Source organism: Cibotium barometz, chromosome 7, assembly GCF_041138505.1.
Source record: "Cibotium barometz isolate CiBa-2024 chromosome 7, ASM4113850v1, whole genome shotgun sequence".
Classification (NCBI taxonomy): Eukaryota; Viridiplantae; Streptophyta; class Polypodiopsida; order Cyatheales; family Cibotiaceae; genus Cibotium; species Cibotium barometz.
The window spans coordinates 14,101,645-14,125,955 of NC_141052.1; the positions used below are offsets into that span (position 1 = coordinate 14,101,645).

At 44.3% G+C, this 24,311-nt stretch overlaps 1 protein-coding gene across 3 annotated transcripts in view; it reads right to left on the reverse strand.

Moving 5' to 3' along the window:
- Positions 1–650: 650 nt before the first annotated feature.
- Positions 651–24,311, reverse strand: part of LOC147636709 (uncharacterized) — a 211,083-nt gene continuing 187,422 nt past the window's right edge. For all 3 annotated transcript variants that reach the window (XM_086800191.1, XM_086800193.1, XM_086800192.1), the window contains 7 exons: positions 5,457–5,611; positions 4,087–4,272; positions 3,578–3,662; positions 3,328–3,455; positions 2,885–3,050; positions 2,620–2,751; positions 651–1,658 (listed from right to left, as the gene is read on the reverse strand). In XM_086800191.1, the coding sequence (XP_086656317.1) occupies positions 1,086–1,658; positions 2,620–2,751; positions 2,885–3,050; positions 3,328–3,455; positions 3,578–3,662; positions 4,087–4,272; positions 5,457–5,611 (1,425 nt within the window). In that variant the 3' untranslated portion in view covers positions 651–1,085. The remainder of the gene's footprint in view (positions 1,659–2,619; positions 2,752–2,884; positions 3,051–3,327; positions 3,456–3,577; positions 3,663–4,086; positions 4,273–5,456; positions 5,612–24,311) is intronic.

The following is a 24,311-nucleotide window of genomic DNA, read 5'->3' on the forward strand; positions in this document are numbered from 1 at the left end:
TTGGACAATGTCCTGAGGCTTTTGAAATTCCCAATCTAATGAAGGTTGTTGATACTCCAATCGAGGAATATCACCAAATGGTGTCAGTCCTGCCCTCACCTTCTCCCATAACTATATAATAGTTATCTAAGATGAAGTGGTTTTAATCATTTGACTAACTTCTGTAGGAAAAAGTAGTGGTATGAAGCAGTGACAAAAAAACCGTCCTTTAGTGTAATTTTCACAACTGAAATTGAGAAAAACCGGTTATAATTTTACCTAGCCTTGAATTTAAAGATTCAATTTTTTGAAGTTTTAGTTATAAAACTGATTAATCTATGCATTTTTTCAATAAAAATCGGTTGGCCTTGAAGGTCATCCTTTTTTTCACTGGTTAAAAAAAAGTTCATGTCACAAAAAACCATCCTTCAATGTAATTTTCACGACTGAAATTGTGAAAAATCGGTTATAATTTTGCCTAGCCTTGAATTTAAAGATTCAATTTTTTTGAAGTTTTAGTTATAAAACTGATTAATCTATGCATTTTTTCAATAAAAACCGGTTGGCCTTGAAGGTCAATCTTTTTTTCACTGGTTAGAAAAAAAGTTTATTTCTGACACACTGGTCTGAAGAAGACTTCCAAAGGTAATTGTGAGCAATAAAGCCACTGATAGATTCTTAAATTGTCATGCCTTTTCCACTTTACATATATTTATGAGTCCCAGCACAAGGATCTTTTTCCAAAAACTCCAACATTCGAAACTAAACACTAGCAAACAACACGCATAAACAAGAGGAACTGCTATGGAAAGCCCTTCATATTAATCCTTTCGATTGTAATTGGGCACATCCTCCTCTTGAACGCATTTAACACACTGCATGTCTAACCAACTGCATTCTAAGAGGGTATTTAAGCTGCTACCCACTCCTGCTGAGGTTTAAATCCAAAAGAAAACTCAAATGAAAAGCAGAAGTGGCAGCCATCTTATGATCTTCAAAGGAAGAACCACCATCTTGCAATGCTGACGTTTCTTCTCCATAAAGAAATGAATAAAATTTCCTTGTGTCATTGCCAATGGCATCCAGACTGGTTGCATCTACCTTTGTTAATCCTCTTTCACTGAAATGCTTGAATTTACTGTATCCACATCTGATCCTGCTACTGCTAAAGGCTCTTTGTCATCTGCCTTCAAGCCATTGGTTTTATCATGTTCGAGAACAGTATCCTGATTGGCCTGGTTAAACTGCAACTCTTCTGAATCAGCTGGCACAAAACCGGCGGAGTTGAGAGTATCTTCTGCTTGAGGATTTGCTAACTCAAGGTTATCTCTAGGCTCTTCACCGGCAGGTCCCAATCCCATTTCCACTTTCGTCTCCTCATTCTCACCTTCTCTCTTTTCCAACAGTGTCTCCAGCTGCTTTATTTGTTCTTGCTTTCTTCCCATTTGTATTTGTAGTTCATTCATATGGGAGCGCATCGCCTCAATCTCTTTCGCCATTGTAGCACTGTCTTCTGACTTGAACTGTGGGCCTTTGTGGGCATTAAGCTTCATCACTTTGAGTTCTCGCCTTAGCTCATTGAGTTCATTTATTAAGATAACATTTTCCTGCATGATGACGAGATGACTCTTGTGGTAGGCATTCGTATCTTTTTCAAGCTTGCGTTGAAGACCCTCAACCTGCGAATGTTAAAACAACCTTTAAAAGACTCTTACATATTTTTTTAGTAGAGAGTGCACAACATTGTGTTGGAGCCTTTAACAGATGACATATATATATATACAGACTTAGACACACACATTACAGGTCCGTGTGTGTGTTTCTATGTAAACATACATACATTCATGCATGCATATATATATATATATATATATATATATATATATATATATATATATATATATATAATGTGTGCACGTGCACGTGTGTGTGTGGACAAGTACAGCCAGACGGGTGATCAATGGTTGCACAAGCATATGCTGATGACTCTTTTTTCTTCCCGGCAGATACTCCAAGGGATTTGACAGTGATTATGAATGTTCTGCAATTGCTTGGCACATCAGCACACATTATATATATATATATATATATAATGTGTGCACATGCACGTGCACGTGTGTGTGTGGACAAGTACAACCAGACGGGTCATCAATGGTTGCAATAATAAAACGATTTCCATCTTCAGGTGGTCGAGAAGGACAAATTACCTTACCCAATGAGGCAGCCAACATAGGCAAATGTTCACAGAAATGCTTCACTATGACCCACACTGGGCATTTATGCTTAATGACACTTTCATAGTCTTTATTCGCCAACCACAACAATGCATGAACCAACTGAGTGCCAAACATCAGAGGCGATTTCTCCAACAAAGCTACTCTGTGTTTAGGTTCTTTAAACAGAACCTCATAAAATCCTCTAGCAGCCTAGTACACACCATCAACAACATTTCCCCGCAATTCTGATTTTGTGCCACCTCATTCGCAAGAACACGGGGTGCGCGCACACACAAACACACACACACACACACACACAAACACACACACACACACATGCATGCATATACATATATACATCTCTCAAAAAAATATTGTACCATTTGCAATGAAAAGTGCACAAGTTGTGAATAGTGAGAGATACATTTCTTTCGAGGTATTCGCGTTGCCTTGTCATCTCTTTCTTCAAGTCCTGATCAACAGGAACAATCTTGACTTTGTGCGTTCCATATTTCCTGTTGAGCTCCTTGACAGCGTCTTTCAATGCACGAGGTTCCTATACATCCCCATAAGAAAGTAAGGCGCTGCATATCAACTCCTTGTTTCCTCAAAACTACCACTTGTACTTTATCCCACCCAGATCAACATTCAACTTAGGTAAATTCCAATATGGAACACAATATGTGAACCTGTATAAGCTGTGTAAGCTGATAGAAGTCACGGTTAAAGCTCTTGATGAGTTCCGATGTCTTGGCGATTTTGGCTCTCATATTAGCCTCTTCGATCCGCAATCCATCCACTTTAAGCTTCATTTCTGCAATGATCAGCTCTTTTCTAGTATTGCCATTGTGAGCCCTACATTATAAACTCAAGGATATCAACATTATGAGCCCAGGATTATGAACTGAAGTCTATCTTTGGAAGTTAGAACACTCACTACCAAAGATGTCATTATGTGTAAAGGAATTTTCCTTTGAAATCGGGGCATAAAAAAACTAAGCCTTCAAGAACACACCTTTTTTTGGGGGGGTTAAAACAAACTTTCTATTTCTTTATTGTATAAAGAGAAGAGCCCCCAAGAAATTCAAGAACACACACACATGTGGACGCACCCGAAACTCAGGTGTCCTACCTTTCCAGTTCTTTCTCCATGTTAGCGATTTGAAGCTTTGCATTTTGAAGCTCTAGCTCCCGTGGCTCGATTGTTTGTTTCAAATCTTTGATTTTGTAATCCAAAACGAATTTCACTTTCTCCAACTCCTACAAAAAATTGTAGTAGTAGTTCCTTAGATGCTCCTATATTTAACTTCAATAATGCTGTTAATATATTTATTAATTGGATTTCCTAGAGTGGATAGCTCAGAACATGCAATGCTGCTCACTTGAGTCTTCCTTTTAAGCTCAAAAATACGTTTCTCCTTTTCTCCTATTGTTTCATCCCTTTCAGATACATCCTTCTTCAGTGATCTTCACAAAATATCCCACAGGTAGAGATTTTGAAATAGCATTTTTGTTTAAGTATTTAGTGATATTATAAAATATCCCACAGGTATGGATTTTACAATAGCATATTATCATCTAAATATTTCCATAAATAAATATTATCTTTCTAATATTTCCATAAGTAAATTATCATTTTGGAATGATTTTGAATACTCTATTTTAAATGTTATTTTAGATATCATCTCTAAGCTATTAAATTATCTTTTAATTATGTCCAAGAACATTGAACGGATATTATCTTTCAAATATTTCCGTAAGAAAATAATAATTTTTAAATGCATTAAATTAATTGTTTTTGAGAAAGAAACGAGTATAAGAAGTGAGTCTTGATCTAGACCTTAAAAACAAAATACAATAGAAATTGAAGAAATTTGAAAACAACGCTTACGCAATATCTCGTTCAAAAAATCCTAATGTTGAGTAAAGCTCCTTTTTCTGATCAAATAGCTGCTTGATTTCCACCTTTTGCTCCTCAATGTCCTTTTGGAACTCGTTGAATTTTTTCTTCAGAAGACCGTTCTCGCCTTTCAGCCTTAGTATAGTATCTGCTTCTTGTGCAAGCCTTGCCTCATACCTGCATTTTCCGAAAAGGCATAAGAAGTTATCATATTTGTCCTTGACAGGTTGCATCACACAGATCAATTATCTCGCAAGGTCCTAACAACACGTTGATTCTCCTAATGGGGTCTCCACATTGAAGCACTTAGTTGCCTCTATTCACCATTCTTGGCAGCATAGTCAAAGGGAGTGGTCTAGACAGGCCCCACGCTCACCAGGATTCCATTGTAAATCTCTCATGGAGGAGAATCCACCCATCCAAAGTCACCAAGACAAACCACATACCTTATGCAGAGGTGGGTTCTACATACCAATTCTCGCCTCTGTCCAAAAACACAGGGATTATCAATCTGTATATCCTCCATTCCGTGTCCAGGGGATAGATTGAAATATTCCATCTGCATTCCTATGTATTCCAAACACTAGTGGGGGACAAGGACTACATGGAGCCTTGCATTACCCCACCCGCGGCCAATGGAGAATAGCGGTCATCAATGTAGAGGCAAAGAGCTAGCTAAGGGGGGTAGCAGGGCATGGGAGGTAAGACTTGTTGCAGAGAGGATGGATGGCAGAGAAGAGGGTAGCTGGCTATACATTACAGGCCAAACGACAAAAATGTCACACACAAGCACACATTCATACATATGCGTGCTCTAAAAGAGGAGCTTACTTGAAATGATCCTGTTTTTGGAATGAAATCGCATCGCTGCAGAGATTAGATGCAAGGATTTAAAATATAGGTTCCTCGATTCTCAAATGCCTTGTCATGAGAGGGCTTGTTCCTCTCAGCTGTCAGTGGGGTAGCTGTTGTTGGTATGGAACACAACATTGACACCAGAGAAAGGCCAATAGAGCTACATGCCAACCGCTCCGTCTGACCCCTTGTCATAAAGCCTCCTAATGCTTGGAGGGTTTAATCGTATACTTGCTTGGAAGGTTTAATCATAGATTTAATTCATACTATGTAAGGGGCATTTCTCTCCTAAAGAAAAGTTCAGGAGCTCCAACATCTTTGAAGCTAGACTCCATGACTTGCAAAAACCTTGGGGTTGAACGCCTAAGAATTGCCAAGTTGTATTTCAGGCTTATTTTTGTGATGATTCCTACGTACTTTTGTTTGATTTCTACTATTTCCTGGTCAGTGTCTTAAGAATTGCCAAGTTGTATTTTAGCCTTATTTTTGTGATGATTCCTACGTACTTTTGTTTGATTTCTTCTATCTCCTGGTCAGTGTCTTCTTCGGTCTGCTTCTTGATCTCCTCAAAATCCTTCTTAGTTTGTAACATTTCGCGTTGCAACTTCTCATAAGCCTGATGCTCTTCCTCTAGCTTTGTTTCAAACTCTTCAGTGAGTTCCTGTCGATAGCCTCTTGGATTAGAATCCTAAAGAAAAAAAGGCTACTTATATGTGTAATGCCTACTGCTGCTACTTTTTTTAGGAAAGAGAGTTCTATTAAGTAATATAAAATCATACAAAGGGAGATCTCAAACCAAAAGGTAGGAAGATCTCAACCAATCAGGGGCACTAATTCTGCCATAAAAGTAATGCCTACTGCTTTTAGGCGTGCCTTCTCTCTCTCTCTCTCTCTCTCTCTCTCTCTCTCTCTTTCTTTTCTTCCGATGACCGGAAGAACACAGTTGTATTATTTTTTGTCTCATAGGCCGACTTTGGCCTCTCATAGACGTTAATATATCTTTCTTTCTTTCTTTCTCTCTCTCTCTCTCTCTCTCTCTCTCTCTCTCTCTCTCTCAGAGTACTCACCATGGAGGACATTGAGGATATCCGCCATCGACTGATGAGAGACATCTTAGGATAGTGATGTATATGATGCTTACCTTTGTTGCTAGAGTTTTCCTTCCCAGATGTTATCCATTAGGAGCTCCTAGTACCTTACTTTTCCTTATAGTTGTTGTTTCAATTTCAGTTAGTTGTTTAGTTGTTTTAGCTTTTCTCACATAGACATTGTATCAGATCCACCAATTGTTGTAACCTTTTTGGTCTCATAGGTCATTTTGGCCTTTTGAGGACGTTAATATATCATTTCATTTCATTTCTCTCTCTTTTAACCTCCTTGCAACATGAACTTCTGTCTCTGCTGGGCATACCCCCAATGCCCAGGCAAGGGGGTTAGAAACTAGTCAGTGAGGGGGGGAGGAAGATAATGCTGTGTACCATACCCTCTGCTGAGCCCACTTCAACAGATCAGCATACCTGCCGATGCAAGCTCGGCTGTTCACCGTCCAGACAGCAGCAGCATTGCTTCTGACCAGCTTCCTTCAACTCGTGCAGGGTACAGCTCTCTCACCCCAGCCCGGCTGCTCTGAGACATCAGCAACAGTAGCACTCACCTACCTGGCGGCAGCAGCCAGTTCCTAGACAGAAAACCACACACATTCTCCAACTCAAGGTTGACCAGGTTCAAAGACCAGCTCAATTTCCACCACACACAAAAAATGAGAAAGGTACCTTAACATACTCTAATTAAGAGTGAGTTCACACACGTTTGTTTCTAGTATCCTTTTCACGATCTTGGCATCACAAAGAAGACAGAATGAGTGGTCATTTTAGTACTCTAAGAAATCGACAAACTCTAAGAAGAGAACGCCCCACTCCTCAAGGAGCAGCTTCGTGAACTAGAAGATCGTCTCACGACCCTAGGAAAAAAACCAAGCCCAGCACTAATGCACAGGTGAAAGAAGGAATGACACAAGACTTGTACGAGACCATTAGCAACATCAAGACGGTGGTCAAGGAAAATTTGAGATAACACATCACAACAAAATTCACAGCCAAAGTTGAGGAAAATGAACTAAGGAAGTCAAAGGACCTTCAGGTCCCTATGGACGGTTTACCCGAAGGGGTACATGGATGGAGATGACATGATCAACTACATGAAGCTGTGCCAATGATCAATTGGGACCTAATATTTGCCAAAGTTTTTAATCATGCAGCAATCACTTATCATACCAAATTTAATATAAGATTGGGATTCTAAAACAATCAAAGGCACAAAGATATGGATCGCAAAGGAATCATCCCCAATCGAACTTAGGCAAAAGAATGCAGAATTAGCAAAAGCCAATATTGTCACTATTTGGGCACTCTCTTCACTTCCAACCTCTGGACAAGCTTCCGACCTATGGACGGGCTTCATAGTATGGACAAGGCACCTCAAAATGGAGTCATGGCAGGGAACTTATGTCTATGAGAAGGGCCAATAAGTTGGGTCTCATAGCGACTTGGGGACTTTGGTCTATGCCTAGATGCAAAGTACGGTATTCTAGTTAGCCTGGGGACGTCATGTGTACGTCCAGAATGACTGCCAGCTACAAGCTAAATGAAATGGAGATTGTCCAATACATTCTTTCCATTGCATGCATAGTCACCAGAAACGTTTCGGGGTTTTTGATGTTTCGGGGCAAAACATTTCGGCCTTCGGCTAAGAAATGCCAAGGCTTCAGGATTTTTTCTATATCATTTTGCATTGCTTAAGTTCCAAAAAATAGGAACTTTTAACTCAAGAGGCACATAAACAGGTGCCAGTCCAGAGCCAGAAAGCTCAAGGCACACAAACACGTGCCAGTCCATAGCACCAATAGACTTGGCACACAAGCAATGCCAATCTAGAGCACAAACAAGCTCAAGGCACACAAACAAGTGCCAATCCACATGACCCTCGACATGGACCGAAGTCCCCTGCCAACAACGTGCCATATCGACTCTTACCACATGCACTCCGTGTTGACCACACACCTTGGAGGAGAGGTGGACTCAACTAATAAGATAAAACAATCACTCGCATGCATAGATAGCATGGTGTTCCATAAGCATTTATGGTACACATAGTTTATAGGCATTTTGTCCACCAATAGTTTGACAGGTATTTCAGCCGCCAATATAAATCCATTACAAAAATAAAAATCCTCAATCCATGAGTTCCATAAGTGCAATACATCCCAAATAAAGGAAGCCAAAAACATAATACATCCCAAATAAAGGGAGCCAAAAACATAATGTGTCCCAATGAAGGGAGCCATAAACAATGTTTCCGTGAAACCATTTCAAGGCAAACAACAACACACTATTCTCCTTGTATGGGCAAGCAAGGGTAAGTAAACATCAAAAGCACTTCATAATAGAAATCAAAAGCATCAACTTTGCAAACTCAAAGTATACTTAGCTTTTCTTTCTCAGGTTCGTCTCATGAAGCCAAAAGAAATATCTCCTCACCATATCTAGAAGATATCCTGAGATATATCTCGATTCTCCAAAAAACTTGCCTATAAGCTTGATAATATAATCCACAATATCCATATGGAAACAGTGCCAAACATGGAGACATAAAGCCAACTCCATTCTTCCAGAATCAATAAATCCTTAGACTAAATTGTCTCCTGCTCATGTTCTTGATGCATGGCTACTTCCATAAGTAAATAGGTTGGCCATGCTTAATAGCAATGATGGTAAGTGTGGCCCCGCTTGAGACCTTTTCTCTTCCTCATTGATGAAAGAAAGTCTCTACTTCGGACAAAGCCTATGCTCTGATACCACTGTAACTTCATAAGGGCCTCGGGGTTTCGCCAAAACACTTGACCATTTACGCAATTAAACACTCAAATTGGCCACCACCTTAAACACATGCCACTTAATCCACAAAACTACAAAAGGGAGATGTCCACATCATCTGACACCACATAGAGGCTGGAATTGCACCCCCACCCCCACCCCTACCCCTACTCCTCTCCCCCCCCCCCCCCCCCCCCCCCCCCCCCCCCCCCCCCCCCCCCCCCAGCGGAGTATTTTATTAGAAAAATATCATGTAGAAGCTTTGATGCCCTTACTCTCCGCACGAGAGATGTTAGATTATCCATATACAAATGCTATAATATAGCCCAACAATATGGCGAGAGGCGTCCGGGTTCATGTCAAAGATGGGAGATTTGTAGTAGAATCGCAGCCTGGCACATATGGCGAGCTAGATGCAATGAAGCCATTGAGGGTGCCCACACTGTACCTATGGAGTCCATCAGGAGAATTTGGCTTAACATCATCCATACCCTCCGTGGTTAGCGGGGAAAGTTGCACGGAGGCTCTGACCGCATGCGGAAGCGGCAGGAGGCTTTCTTGAGGCTCTAGTGGCCTCGGCCTTTTCTTTTCTTTTTTCAAAAGGAGACATTTATTAAGTATGAAAAAATTTTACAAGATGGAGATTTCACACCAAGTATCATGCAGATCTCAACCAATCAGCAGCCCTCTGCTCTACCGATAGGGTCCCGAATGAGAGGACGTGAAAAAGATACCAATGTCCCACTCTCTCATAAACTGGCCACGCTTCCTCTCCGCAGCCCTCGAAGATCCTTGGATTCTGGCCCAGGTAGCCATGATAGTGTGAATAATATCACTCCAACTCCTGCAAAGACACTGAGAAACAAGAACGGGAGTACCCTCAATGGCCTCGGTGCATCTAGCCTTCCAGATATTCCAGGCTGAGATGCTAGCAATAATCTCCCAAGAGCTGTCTAACCTCTGTGCCGGAGGGACAAAGTGTGAAAGTGGCAAATCCTGAAGACAACACTGCCGAGCAACTACTTGCCTAACCATAATGGCCAAGCTCCTGTCAGTCCCCTCGAATCTCAGCTGAGGCCCAGACTGTGTCAACCAAATAATAGAACCAAACGAAATGATAGCATCCCTCTTAATCCTATCAAAGAGATGTGCAATCGCAGACCAAACCCTCTGTGCTTCCCTGCATTCCCATAAACAATGGTAAACTAACTCCGAAACTCCTGCACATCTAGGGCATGGTGGGCAAGCACCAGTAACAGACCTCCACTGATTGGTGGGTAGACCACCATGAAGAGAAACCCAGATAAAGGAGGAAATCTGTGGCTTCCTATAAGAATGTCACAATCTCCGCCAAAAAACCCTCTGAATGTCAGTCGAAATGCCGTAAGATTCCCAATGGGGTCTAAGAGTAGGGACACTCTGAATGTGTCCCAAGATAAGATGTCTGGCATTCCGCACCGTATAACTGAAAAAAGGCATGCTTGTCAAAGGGTTACAAGCAGCCTTCCACTCCCACTCATCGGGGTCCCAATGCAAATGATAGGCCAACATACAACCAAAGGTAACACTCTCTGTGATCATCCCTAGGGGGGTTTCAAAAAAGACACACTGCCCTAACCTGCCAACAACTTTGACTTGACGAATCTGGGGGTCCTCAATAAGGTCCTGCACGTCACATCTCTCCAGCTGCCATCCATCCTTTATAGAAAAAAAGACCAGTACATCATCCTCCCTAGGCAAGCGGAGACCCATAACCTGAAGAGAAACACCTGTCCCAGAAAAAACCCCAAACCAAGAATGATGACGGCCTTCCAAGAAAGATCCAGTAATCCAGTGGTTGGGAATGGCTGCATCAATCTGTGCAATCCTCCGGCTAGAGCCTCTCAAATGCTGCGTGAAATCCAATCTCTGTGCCTCATTGAGGCTCTGAAACCTCTTCCAAGCCAGCACTCTTGGGCATAGGGTCTCCCAGCCAACCCAAAGAATATGCATAGCTGCCCCAAGAGGCCTACCATGCACATCTAAGATCAGATCATTCCAGAGAATGGGCTGCCGGTTAGCTTCCTCCGCTGACGCGGGGGTATGTGTACCAAAAAACTCCTCAGGCAGTCCTTGGTCCGTAGGAGGGACCTAACCAGGGGGGATGAAGGGGAGCGGTGAACTGCATCCGAAAAAATAAAGCATGAGCTGAGAGTCCAGTCACCTCTGCGAACAGGGACACATTTCGTGATCTGCTGCATGAGAAAGTCCTTCCACGGCTCAATGCTTGGAAGAAAGCCCCTGACAACCAGCTTACACAGCAAAGCCTTACATTGCACCTCAGAGTCAATGATATTCAATCCCCCTTCCTGCCTAGGCTTGATAATGGTTTCCCAAGCAACTCTAGCCCTGGTGTGTGCATTTCCATCAAGCCCTGACCAAAGAAAGTTCCGAATAAGGCGACGAAGCTGGCCAATGCAGCCCTTATGAAAAATCCAGCATGAAGTGATAAACCAAGTCGTAGCCAGCAAAACTTGATTAACCACCAAAGCTCTAGAGGCCAAGTCGAGCTTCCTCCAACTCCAGTGATGAAGTTTGCTTTTAATGCTTAAGAGCAGTGGAGCAAACTGTTGTACATGGGAGATGTCAACGCCCACCTAACAACCAAGGTATCTGGCAGAGCATCCTCTCTCAATCCAAGTAAAACCAACATTTGTACCCCAATCTGCAAGAGGAGAATCACTGATCCAAAAACCGACTGACTTATGCCAATTGATAGTAGCTCCTGCTCCCAAACAAAAGGCCTCCAAGGCTGTCCGGAAAGAACATAAACAAGCATGTGAAGCCTCAAGGAACACCATATCATCTGCTAACTCAGAGTCCAAAAACTCTTCCAGCCTGAGACCCACAACACCAGGGGCAGTCCGAAGAAACCTCTGCTCATAGCCTCAGCTACAAAGAGGTACAGTAAAGGGGCGAGGGGACAGTCCTGCCTCACGGAACGGGAAATCTGAAAACGCTCACCGCGCCCGCCCAAACAGTGCTATGAGCCTCCCTGTATAGGCAAGACACCCCTCTGATCCAGTTTCGGGAAAACCCCATGTGTGCCATAGTGCCCTCCAAAAAATCCCAATCCACTCTGTCATAAGCTTTTTCAAAATCAAGCAAAAGAATGCAAGAGGCCGCTGACTAGACTTTGCCCACTCGACAGCTTCCCAGAAAGAAAAAATGTTATCAAATATACTCCTTCCTTGGAGAAACCATTCTGGGTATCATGGATAGTCCTTTGGAGAATCGGCTGCAACCTTATACTCAAGGCTTTAGCTAAGATTTTATATGCAGATCCAAGGAGGGTGATGGGCCTCCATTGCTTGATGTTAGTCTTGTCCCTACTCTTGGGGATAAGGTGAATCAGCCCCTCCGCGAGGTATGGAGGCATCATACCCGACAACCACATTTCCTCAAGAGCAACAGTGATAGCATCTCCAATATGATCCCCTGAGCATGAACAACTGGAAAGAGGATGCAGTGCATGAAGGTATTCATCCTTCGAGAAAGGTATTCATCCTTTGAGAAAGAGGCATCCAGGGAAGAACACACAGCATGAACCACTGGAAAGAGGATGCAGTGCGTGAAGGTATTCATCCTTCGAGAAAGAGGCATCCAGGGAAGAACACATAGCATCTGTAATGAGCCTGAGCATGCACTCCCAAACTTTCTGCCGTGCCACATCTCTCTGAGGAGAGGACACCTCTACGGTCAACAAAGACCGATAAAATTCTACAGCAATACCCCTCACCTTATCCGGCTCAATCTGAACCTCACCCTGTGAATCCTGCAAGTACCTCACAGAATCCCTACTATGGGACGGCCTGTGTGCTGAAAAAAACTCTTTGTTGCATCTGCCACCCATCTGAGTCCAAAAGGCCTTGTTTGCATGAAAAGCAAACTCAGCCCTCTTGTCCATGGATAACTGCAGCTCTGCTCTAACTGTGGTCAAGAGGTCTGTAATCCAAGTCGCATGTGGATGCTTTTCATGTTCCCTCTGAAGAGTAGCAATCCTACGCCTAATAGCTCTGTGCTTGTCCAGAGCCTCCTTCTTCTTAGAAAAGGCAGTGCTATGATAATGATGGCTGGTCCTCTCAAGAGCTAGCGCAATATTATGACGAGGATCAGGACCGTCACAAGATCTCCATACCCCTCTGATCTCAAGGGAAATGTCAGCATCTAGATAAAAAGAGTCACGGATACGGATACGGGGAGAGGCCGAGTGAGCCCCAGGCTCCTTGAGACACAAAACGACGGGGCAATGATCGGATTTGGTGGTGCCAGGCATAATAGCAATGGTGCCCCCTCTGTCCAAGGACCAATCATCCACATAAAACATGTCCAGACATGCAAAGATGCTCTCATCCCCGCTCCTGCGGTTATGCCAAGAGAAAGATAAGGAATTTGGCCTTCTCTGGAAGTTATCCTCAGTCCAGCAATCCCTGCCAAAAAAGGAGAGCGTGAACCTCTCCCATGAGGCTCGCTCCAAAGGGTGTAAACCCCCTTCGCGTCCACCCTTCTTGTCAGAAGGTTGCTCAACCATATTCTCCTCCCACTATCCAATGATCAACCTGGGAAATGACATTTGTAACGGTGTCCCAAAAGGCCACCCTTTCACCTCTCACGTTAGGTGCATAGATATTCAAGATTCCCAATTTCTGACCCTCATGCATGATCAAGATCCACTGCGCTCTAGCAAGGATGATAACATCGTGCCCAATAACATGAGGTATAATAGCTACTGCCACCACTAAAATACAAACACCCCCTCTAGTCCCAACTTCCTGGGCCTTTTCTCATCGATAGAGGTGGTGATCCTGTAGAAAATATGAAAGCAAGAGCAAAACTAGAAATGAAACAAGAACAAATGAAATACAAAGAGTTACCTTGAGATGAGTGTAGACAAGACACAAGATTGATACTTTCATTGATGTGACACCCACAATATATAGGTGACAAGTACAAGATAGAGTAGACTGACTTATGGGACAATTATAGAGATGCCACATGGCACTAGACTCAAGACATAAAGACTCAACTGAAACTAGACTAGAGAAATAGTACACCTAGTGTGCACTTATTTCCAACACCCTCCTTAAGTGGACACTAGGAGGAAGACAAAAAGACAAGACTAGAAGACAGACATAAAGACTGATAGACTGAGAGACAAGATAGGAGAGACAAAAGATCCTGAGACACCCCTCCTCAAGTGATATCCTCATATGGGTCCACAAGGATAGGGACAAGATGGATCTAAAACAAGACACAGTCAGATTGAGAGACAGATAGATAGACAACAGATAGACAGACAGACAAGACTAGATAGACAGAAAACTGACTGTAGACAAACAGATGGACCTTGAAGACATCCCCTCCTCAAGGGCAATCTCTGTCTCTTGGGTAGGGACAAGAGAGAGGTCAAAAAGCATAATGAGTAAGACACTAGAACCCCTTGACCTACATCATCGGTGGTCAAAGTGGTAGACAAGAAAGGTGAAGTAATCAGAAAGCCCATTCCTCATCATGTGAGGAATGAACAGCAAGATCTGCTGATGTAGATGCTGCAGCAACATGGGCTGAGGTAGATGCAGGGGCTAATGTAAAGGTTTTAGAGTAGCAGTCCTTCTCCCGGTGATTATCACGGCCACAAATGGTGCATGGATGAGCCTTGAAGCAGTCCTTCTCCATATGATTAGTTTTTCCACAATGGGTGCAAGGCTTTCTTACCTTAGAACCTCCTTTCTTTGCTAAAAATGCAGTGTCAGTTACCTTTTGTTGTTTGTTCTTTCCTCTTTTTGGAAAGCATTGATGATACCTTCAAGAGTAGGATTATTGTGATACTTGAAGGTAGTGACAAGAGTAGCATAGGTGTCAGGTAAGCTTTTGAGAAGCACAGCAATAGCAATATCTTCGGAGATGGGGGACTTCACTAATGCAAGCTGAACCATAAGACTGCGAAAATAATTGACATGAGAGACTATAGTAGCTCCCTCCTGCATATATAGATCAAAGAATGAGATCATAAGTGCAATCTTAGAATTTTTAGAGCGGGGTCCAAAAAGGGTATCCAAAGTGATCCATGCTCGAGAAGCAGACTGTATGTCAGAGATGTGATGAATGTAATCATCTCCAAGACCGAGCAAGATGATAGCATAGGCTTTGTCATTCTTAGCAGTGGGAGCATAAGTGATAACTTGCTCAATGTCGGAATCTTCGGGAGCAGCATGATGAACAACGTCCCAAAGACTTTCTTTCATAAGATGGCACTTGATTTTGATTTGCCAAGTATGAAAGTTGGACCCATTGAATTTGTCGATAGACATGAGAGAATGAGTAGAAGAGGCCATGTGGGAAGGTCTTACCTCTTGCTAAAATGCAAGGGCAGTGTCTATTCCCTTACAAGATTGCAGAAATGAATGAAAGAAAAGATCCAAACTGTTTTTAGAAGCCGGCTCTCTCACCACTTGTCAAGGCCATAGCGTTTGACAACCCATCGAAGCATGAGGAACTAGCAGTTTGCAGATATGAGGATAAGAAAAGGACTAACCCGAGCAAATTGAAGGAGACAATGCACAGTACCTTGTAGACTCTTCAAGAGGAAGCAATGGCAGAACTGAATGCAGCAAAATAGCTCGTTTAGGAGGACAGTCGCGATCTGCAGCTGCCTTGAGATGATACGCACCCTTGAGTCGATGAAGAAGGCAGCCAAAGAAGAGCTGCAACAGTACGGCGAGCAGCAGCAGCTCCAAGCGAGAGAGCAGTAGCAGCTTCACGAAAACAAGAGGAGTATGCAGCAGCTACTGAGATCAAGCCAGCGCAGGGTGGACAACAGATTGAGGTCGGCGCAGCCTGTGCAGAGTGTGAATAGGCTGTTCAGGTCGGCGCAGCCTGTGTAGAGTGTGAATAGGCTGGTCCTACAGGGGCTGAGCGCAGCTAGGGAGATGGTGGCCTGAAGCTATGGCAGGCAATGCAGGGCAGGAGCAGCCCGCTCTGATACCATGTAGAAAATATGAAAGCAAGAGCAAAACTAGAAATGAAACAAGAACAAATGAAATACAAAGAGTTACCTTGAGATGAGTGTAGACAAGACACAAGATTGATACTTTCATTGATGTGACACCCACAATATATAGGTGAGAAGTACAAGATAGAGTAGACTGACTTATGGGACAATTATAGAGGTGCCACATGGCACTAGACTCAAGACATAAAGACTCAACTAAAACTAGAAATAGTACACCTACTGTGCACTTATTTCCAACAGATCCCACTCGGCATTACTGACTACTTATGTAGTTATTCCCCCTCCCCCCCCCTCCCCCCCCTCCCTCCTCCTGTATGAGATAGCCTTCTCTTCATAGAGCGGCCAACTGGAGGGGAAGTGCATCTTTCTCCTTTTGATTATTTGATCCCCACCCTGTACATGAGGTAAGTTTGTATCTAGCCCTTCGTGGTTGTATTTAGCCCCTTGTGGCTGTTTTTCATTAACTAAGAGAAGGATCTTTTTCCCAGGGGAAATTTTTTTTTATAGCCCAACGATAGGCAACCATAAAATTCAGCCAATACACAGGTTGTAGAAATGTTGAGCCAGCATAATAATCCATATACCTCCATGTGGGTATTGAAGGTCTTTATGCAGTAGAGTTGGTACAGAAGGTACAACTGTCCATTTAACTGGTACAACAATAACATGGGCTGGTTTAGTAGGTACAACGGTTTAGTAGGTACAACGGCTCGTACAACTGGTACAATTGGTATAGGGCTTGGTACATCAGGTATAGAGGCTAGTGGCTAGTGCAACAGGTAGAGCGGCAACTAGTAGTACATGTACAACGCCTGTGGTGCAGCAAGTATAGTGGCTAGTACAAGTACAATGGCTTATGTAGAGGAGAGTGAAGTAGTGTAGACTCTCCATAGAGTGATGTGGACAAGAAGGCGAGCAGCCAACATGGTAGAAGAGAGCCTGGAGCAAGAGAGAGCCTCTTGAATGAAGAGAGAGGGCTCTAATTTATCGATTTGGGACTCCCAAGAGTTAAAAAATGGAAAGTGAAGGCTATAATGACAAGTGAAGAGCTGAGGTGACAAGTGTGAGGCCACTTGTCTCACTTTGATCCACTTTCTTGCCACATGTCCCAATCTAAGAGATAGGTCTTCCCATAAATTCCACCTTTAAAAATATCCCAACTGGTCGACCTTCTATCAAAGGTGCTTCAGCAAGTCCCCACGTTTGCCTAGCTTATGGACGTAATGATGTGAACGGAATTTCTATTCGGGGTTGTCCAAAAATAAAATAGTAACCTTTCTAGATTTTAGGAGTGTGTTTCTTTGTATACTATCTTATTAGAAATGTATGTGACAACTATGTAGTTGCATGTTTCAATGTTAGATCTCTCCCAGATCCTCGAGAGCTTGCCATACATGTTTTTCACTTGACACTTGAGCTCCAATGCCCATTTTTGTGTCCAAGAAACTATCTTGGGCACCATGTCCTTTTTACTAGATAATCCCCCATTCTCAAAGCTTGTACATCCTTAATCTTTTGGGCATCCAAAGCCATCCACATATGAAACCTAGGGGAATGTCCAAACCCAGTTGGTGATAGAAACAACCATGCTCTGATACAAATGTAATTCACCCCGCTGGTGTGAGTAGGTATTGGGCACTGTCTCGTAAATAACAATCACTTAAACACTTAATGAAATGGAAACATCACGAAACATAAACAAAGCTGAAAACTGAAATATGCACAAATACACCACATTGGGGCTAGAAATTGAGCCGACTCCCCCCTCAAAACCAAGTATATTACTAGAGTATTTTATATGTACAATGTTCCACGGGCTATGATTGCGAGATTTGCCATAAACAATGAAATAAATAGAAAAACTAAACAATGTTGCTAGAGAATAATCCATTGATGAAGACTCTCAACAATTCCTTGTCTCTCACTAGAGAGAAGAAAACATGTCACTGGTGTTCTAGGTCCACACACAACATTGGTATGCCCATACTAGCTAACTCCACTCTAGATCAAAATGGCCATGTCCAAATCTTCTCCCTCGTGCATAACTTGAGAATCTAATTGTCTAGCCTACCTATACGAGGGATCCCCAAGTGATGTAGCAAGATTCTCTCATCCTACCAATCAAGTGTACACTACCAGTCTACCTCGCTAAATTTTTTAGGTCTCTCAACACCACCATATAGGATACTGAGTGGACACAAAAGTTGCGAAGTAATGCGAGCATTTGGGATCTTCGTAAAGCAGGGTTTCTATATTTTTTTTAGCATTTGGAAATTTTTTTGAAGGAAAAAATTTTTTGGAAACAAAAAAAAAATAAAAAAAATCGTACCGTACGATATCATACGGTATCGTGCCGTACAAACCCATTCGTACACCGGTATGAGAAACAACTATGCCCACAAACATGGCGCACATGCAGAGGGCCTATACCACGCCCCACAGCAGCCACCTATACCCCAGCCACAAGCCTCGACCAGGCCGCCGACCATATGGGCCTGCAGGGTGAGCATCTCATATATGCAGTAGATTCTTTGGCTCCTTTTCTTGCACACCTGTTTAACAGGGCACTAGCAGAGGGTTTGCCTGCGGAGTGGACGATACACACCATTGTGCCGATTCACAAAACAGGGGATATGCTCGATCCAAGCAACTACAGGACGGTTATGGTTGGCCACGTGCTGGCCAAACTCTATGGTGCAGTGTTGGAGCAAGAGCTTAGCTTTTATGCTAAAAGCGAGCAGGTTTACGCTCATCAGGGCAGGCAAGCTTCAGGAGAGCTTTCTCTACCACTGACCATGTATTCACTTTGAGATGTATGATTGATCAAGCCAGAGTGAGGAAGAGAAAGCTCTATTGCTGCTTTGTGGATTTCCACAAGGCATTTGCCACAGTACCATGAGAGAGGCTCTTTCAGTGCTTGTAGTCTCTTGGCATACCAGCAGATATGACATGGGGCATCTATGCATTATATGAGCAAGTTTTTGGGCGAGTCAGATGTCCAGGAGATATGTCCGAGACTATTGCTAGCACCATTGGTGTGAAGCAAGGATGCCCACTTTCTCCCATGCTATTTGGGTTATACATTGATGAGATGGCTGACTTCATTACACAGGGGGGCAGAGATGGAGTTGATTTAGCAGGTACCTCAGTACATATTATGCTTTATGCTGATGATATTGTATTAGTGTCTGAGTCTCCAGGTGGTCTACAGCAGCATCTACATGCACTCGATGATTTCTGCACACAGAGGGGTCTTATTGTGAACCTTGGAAAAACCAAGGTTATGGTCTTTCATACATCGAGACAAGACAGGAGTCAGCTGACATTCACTCTCGGAGGACGCCAGGTGGAGGTGGTGACATCATACGTGTACCTAGGGGTTACCTTCTCTACAGCAGCCACACGCTTCACCATGGGTTCGGCAGCCAAAGCTAGATTGACACGGGGATATGCAGCATTGGTAGTGCCACCAGGCGCATTTTCAGGAGCCTCGGACGAAGGGGTGGCTATTTGACACATTAGTCACACCGGCATTGATGTATGAAGCAGCGGTATGGGCGCCAGGCCTTGCTACCCATTGGTGGACACAAATAGAGAGACCACAGGCCCTCATGATGGCACGCATGATATGCAGCAAACCGTCAGTACCTCATGACATTATCCGAGCAGAGTTTGCTACGCCTCCTATGATGGTAGAGGCCATATTTCAGACTATATGCCTGCTAGACAAATTCAGAGAGATGCCACACGACAGATTGTCATACAGAGCTTTTGAGGCATCTAAACAGCTGGCTGAGGCAGGAGACAGAGGATCATGGTATGCACAGGTCACACATTGGTTCTCACAGCATGGCCTAGACATGGATCATCTACCACCATTCCAATATGACAGGGATGCACCACATATCCGTCTCTCTCATAGTGAGAGGAACAGAGTATTGAGACATGATCTATGGCAGCTCCATACACGAGAGACATGGATATCCCCTACACAGCCTCTTCCACCGAAGATGCTATACTACAGAGATCATTCATGAGTATCACTGATGATGGATTTATAGAGAGGCCTAGATACATGGAGGGCTTTTTACCACACGGCTCCCGAGTGGCTATTGGTCAGCTTAGACTCTAGAGTTTCATCACACCAATTGGAGATTGAGACTGGCAGAGCAGCACGGATCCCCCGAGAGGAGAGGGTATGTAGATTGTGCAGAGAGGAGGTGGAGAGTGAGGAGCATTATGTATGCACATGTAGAGCATATACAGCCATCAGAGAGAGATATCCCATTTTATTCAGAGAGCCACATTCCCTACGCCAGATCTTTGAGGCAGCAGACCAGCGAATACTGGGGAGATTCATTCTAGACATACAGCGCCACAGAGAGACATCATTACAGGCTCAGACAGCTCCAGAGGGGGGACGACAGACACAGATTACTACATTTTTTGAGAGATCCATCCCACTCCCAGCCCCTACACGGCAGGGAATTACTCTCCAGAGAGCAGAGACACTCAGAGCCCGCAGGAGACAGAGGACACCTGGCTTTCGGACACGCCGCCTATACCAGAGAGAGATGACAGAGATCAGAGCTCAGTTTCACAGAGAGGGTGCGGAGCAACTGGCTTGCTTCAGAGCACATCTCCAGGGAGCTATGGACACCCCCTTCATTGATGTATACCATTTTATACCCCCAGTATGGTACAGGATGGAGCTATAGCTAGGTTGCATATCATGATTGTATACTCCATGCATATAGCTTTGCATTCTCCTAGTAGTAGAGCTCCATCACCTTCACCACTCACTGTACTTATTGCACACCCAGATTCAGCTTTTCAGTTTAGTACTTTTTCGTTTTGTTGGGATGACAGAGGATACACCATACAGGTAAACCGATTTGTCTCATAGGCCGAGTTCGGTCTTTTGGAAGACGTTAATAAAATCTTTCTTTCTTTCTTTCTTTCTTTCTCTCTCTCTCTCTCTCTCGCGCATGAACCTTTCTCTCTCTCTCTCTATCTCTGGCGCATAGGAGTACCGACGAGCTAAAGTACCGAAGGTCGTAGGGGAGCAAGGTCACAGACGAGCAAAGACGCACACTCACAGATGAGTAGGGTCACAGGCAAACAGGGTCACAGGAGAGCAAGGTCACAGACGAACAGGGTTGCAGGGGAACACAGGCAGGCGAACAAAGTCGTAGGCGAGCAAGGTCGCAGACGAACAAGGTCAAAGACCGGATGCACAAGACTGGCGTAATACAGCAACCTGCTCGCCTGAGTCTCTACAATCTGCTCGTCTGTTCAACGTGCGACCTACTTGCCTCCTCATGTACGACTTGCGACATGCTCTCTGTGTCTTCCTTCTTGTTTCTTGTGACATGCTCGTCTGTTCAACGTGCGACATACTTGCCTCCTCATCTACGACTTGTGACCTGCTCTTTGCCCAGCAACTGCGCCTCTGCTTACCTACTGCCTGGCTGCGCCTCTTCAACTGTTGCTGTCCTGTGCAGAATTTCTGCCTGCTGCTGCTGCAACAACACAGCATTGCCGGCCATTACTCCCCTTGGAGAAGCACCGTTTGGCGCTAGAAGCACTGCCCTGGTCCGCCTGAAAAAGCCCTGAAGCAAACGATCTTCTCTCCTCAGTTCTACTCGCTTTTCCCAGCCATCTTCTCTCCTCAGTTCTGCTCGCTTCCCCCCGCCACCCTTGCTCAGGCCCCCAAGGCAGCAACTAGTAAGGGAAAACATGTCTCAACCCCTAGAGGGGGAACAGGATGGTGAGACAACCTTTCACACCCCCACGAAGGCACCAAATGCCTACCGCAGAAGACTGAAGGAAGGAATCATGTCCCCTGGCTCACGAAGGATTACGAAGATGGCCCGATGAGATGAGGCCCTTTATGAGGAGCTACAGCTTCACATAAGGATAGAGATGAACACCATGCGACAGGAGCTTGAAAAGGAATGGACCGAGCAGAAATGCAACACACTTTGGAATCATGTAAGGCAAAAGTGGCTACAAGTGAGAAGGAAATGCATTCACGGGCTGAAATTGCCAGTGCCACAAAGAAACAAATTGAGGAAGTCAACCCATGGATTGTAGTAAAAAAACCGAAGGATACACCAGTCAATAAAGTAGAGGTGATGAATGCTACATTGGAAGAGGAAGCCAAGAGATGGGCACGTGCCTTACATGTACGTGTAGTTGGGTGGTAAGATAAGGGAAATCCCCAAGAGGATGCAAAAGCTCTTGCAACAAAAATTGGAGCCACTAATGTACCCATTACCGGAGCATGGCGAGTAGGCAGAGATGAAACCAAGGCGAAGATATTGATCATCAGATTTGGTGACTTGGAGAAGAAGAAGGCCTTCCTCTCCAAAAGGATGGCCCTTAAGGGGGAAAAGATTTATTTGGATGAGGACCTTACACCGGCACAGATAGCACACCGGAAGGAACACATGCCGCGTGTGCTTGAGGCAAGGAAAGAGGGGAAATGGGCGGTATACAGAGATGACCGAGTCATAATTACAGAGAGGAGGCCCGCTTGACAGTGCGCGGCCTATGAGACCTTGCGATTCACGGTGTGGAATTGCAACGGAGCCCTTAGAACAGATGCAGGATACTTTCAGACACAGTGATATTGCTATGTATACGGAAACCCATTAGTGCACAAACAAGAGGCTTCTTGATGTCCGGGGTTATAGATGGGAATCAGTTTTCCGCCCTCAGCCACGCACAGTGGGAGGTACCAGAGGATCTAAAGGAGTGGAAATACTTTACAAGGAGGAGCTTCATGACAAAATACATGTAGTACATAGAGATGCACATGCGAGGTACATGTGGGTCCGAATATGCAAAGAGGGGCTCCGCGAGCTATATGTGGCGGTATGCTACTTTGCCCCAGCCCACTCCAGGTTTGCACCATTAGGAAAGTCGCCCTATATACCACTATATGATGATATCATGAGGTTTGCCAGCATGGGAGACATATTACTATTGGGAGACTTTAATGCACAGACATAGTTGTATGATACTCAAGAGGCTATGTACCGGGAGATCACGTCAGAGGATGTAGGGTTGCAGAGATCAGCACAGGATGAGGGGGAGATTACAGATTATGGCAGGCATTTTCTCACACTCAGGAGTGCACATGGCTTGGTCATATACAATGGCTTATTGAGATGGCAAGGATCAGATGCTCTCACACACTAGAACTCTAAAGGGGGAGCGAGCACAGTGGACTACTTGATGTGATCTACTTCATTGATACCTGATGTGCGGGGTTTCACGAGTTCCAGTAGGCCCATTGGCATAGCAGCCGATCATGCATACTTGAGTTTCACACTAGTAGGTAGATCCCCGAGAGCTGCGCCAGCCACACATCTACCTAGGTACCTGAGATATCAATTTACACGTGAGACAGTTGGGGTTTATCGGGATGCAGTATCTGATGGCTTGTTCACTTTAGACCCGCATAGCCCTCTGGACGAGATCACAAGAGGATTGGCAGGTGTACTACATGCATCCTACTCATATGCGTTTCCCTGCACTATGATCCCTTCCACCCACCCCCGTAGCATTGCCCCATAGAACAGTTGGTATGATGATGAGTGTCGTGAGACACGAGCACAACTACAGCGTGAGATTGCCATTGGGTCTCACACGCATATACAGGCCAGGATGATGTTTCGCCGCCTTGTGCGGAGGAAGAAACGAGCCTATCTAGTAAGCTAGAGGAGGAGATCTACCAACTCTTCTTGGGAAAGGATAGCAAGAGGGCATGGAAGATGTTTTAGGAGAGACAGCCTGGTACTCCGATTACTGCACCTGAGGCATGGCATACTTATGCTAGAGAGCTATATGATGCACTGGGACAACCCCCCACCCCCCCTCCACTAGGAGCTAGTGTCATGGCCCTGTGAAAATGGAACAGTACAAGTGTGGGCATGGTGGTTGCAGAGTCAGAATATTTTATGATTCACATGGGGGGTGCCCGGACAGAGTTTAAGATGTGTGGACATCCCTAGGTGTGAAGGGGGGAACTAGAAACATTAAACTTTAATGTTTATTAAAGTTTGCCCCTAGGCCTTAGTGGCCCTAGGGAACTTATTAAAGTTTGGGGCCCTAGGGATTATTTTTGGGAAGAGGGCCACTTATGGAGAGTTTCTCTCTCTTCTATCTCTCTCTCTTCCCTTTTGGGGAGTCGTGGAGCAAAAGGGATTCTCAAGCGTGGAAAAGCACAAGGAAGGAGGCGGCTGCTGATTTATGTGTGTTTGCTGCTGTTTTCTTCTGCTTAATCAGCTGTACTTTCCCACGTGTGCAGTCCGTACAGCACTGTACGACTGCAAGTACAGGCTGCTGCTGAAATCTGCTGCAAGTGTTCTTCTTCTCTGCTGGACTGGCTGCGCACAGGACCTGTACAGGCTGTACAGTCAGGTTTTCAG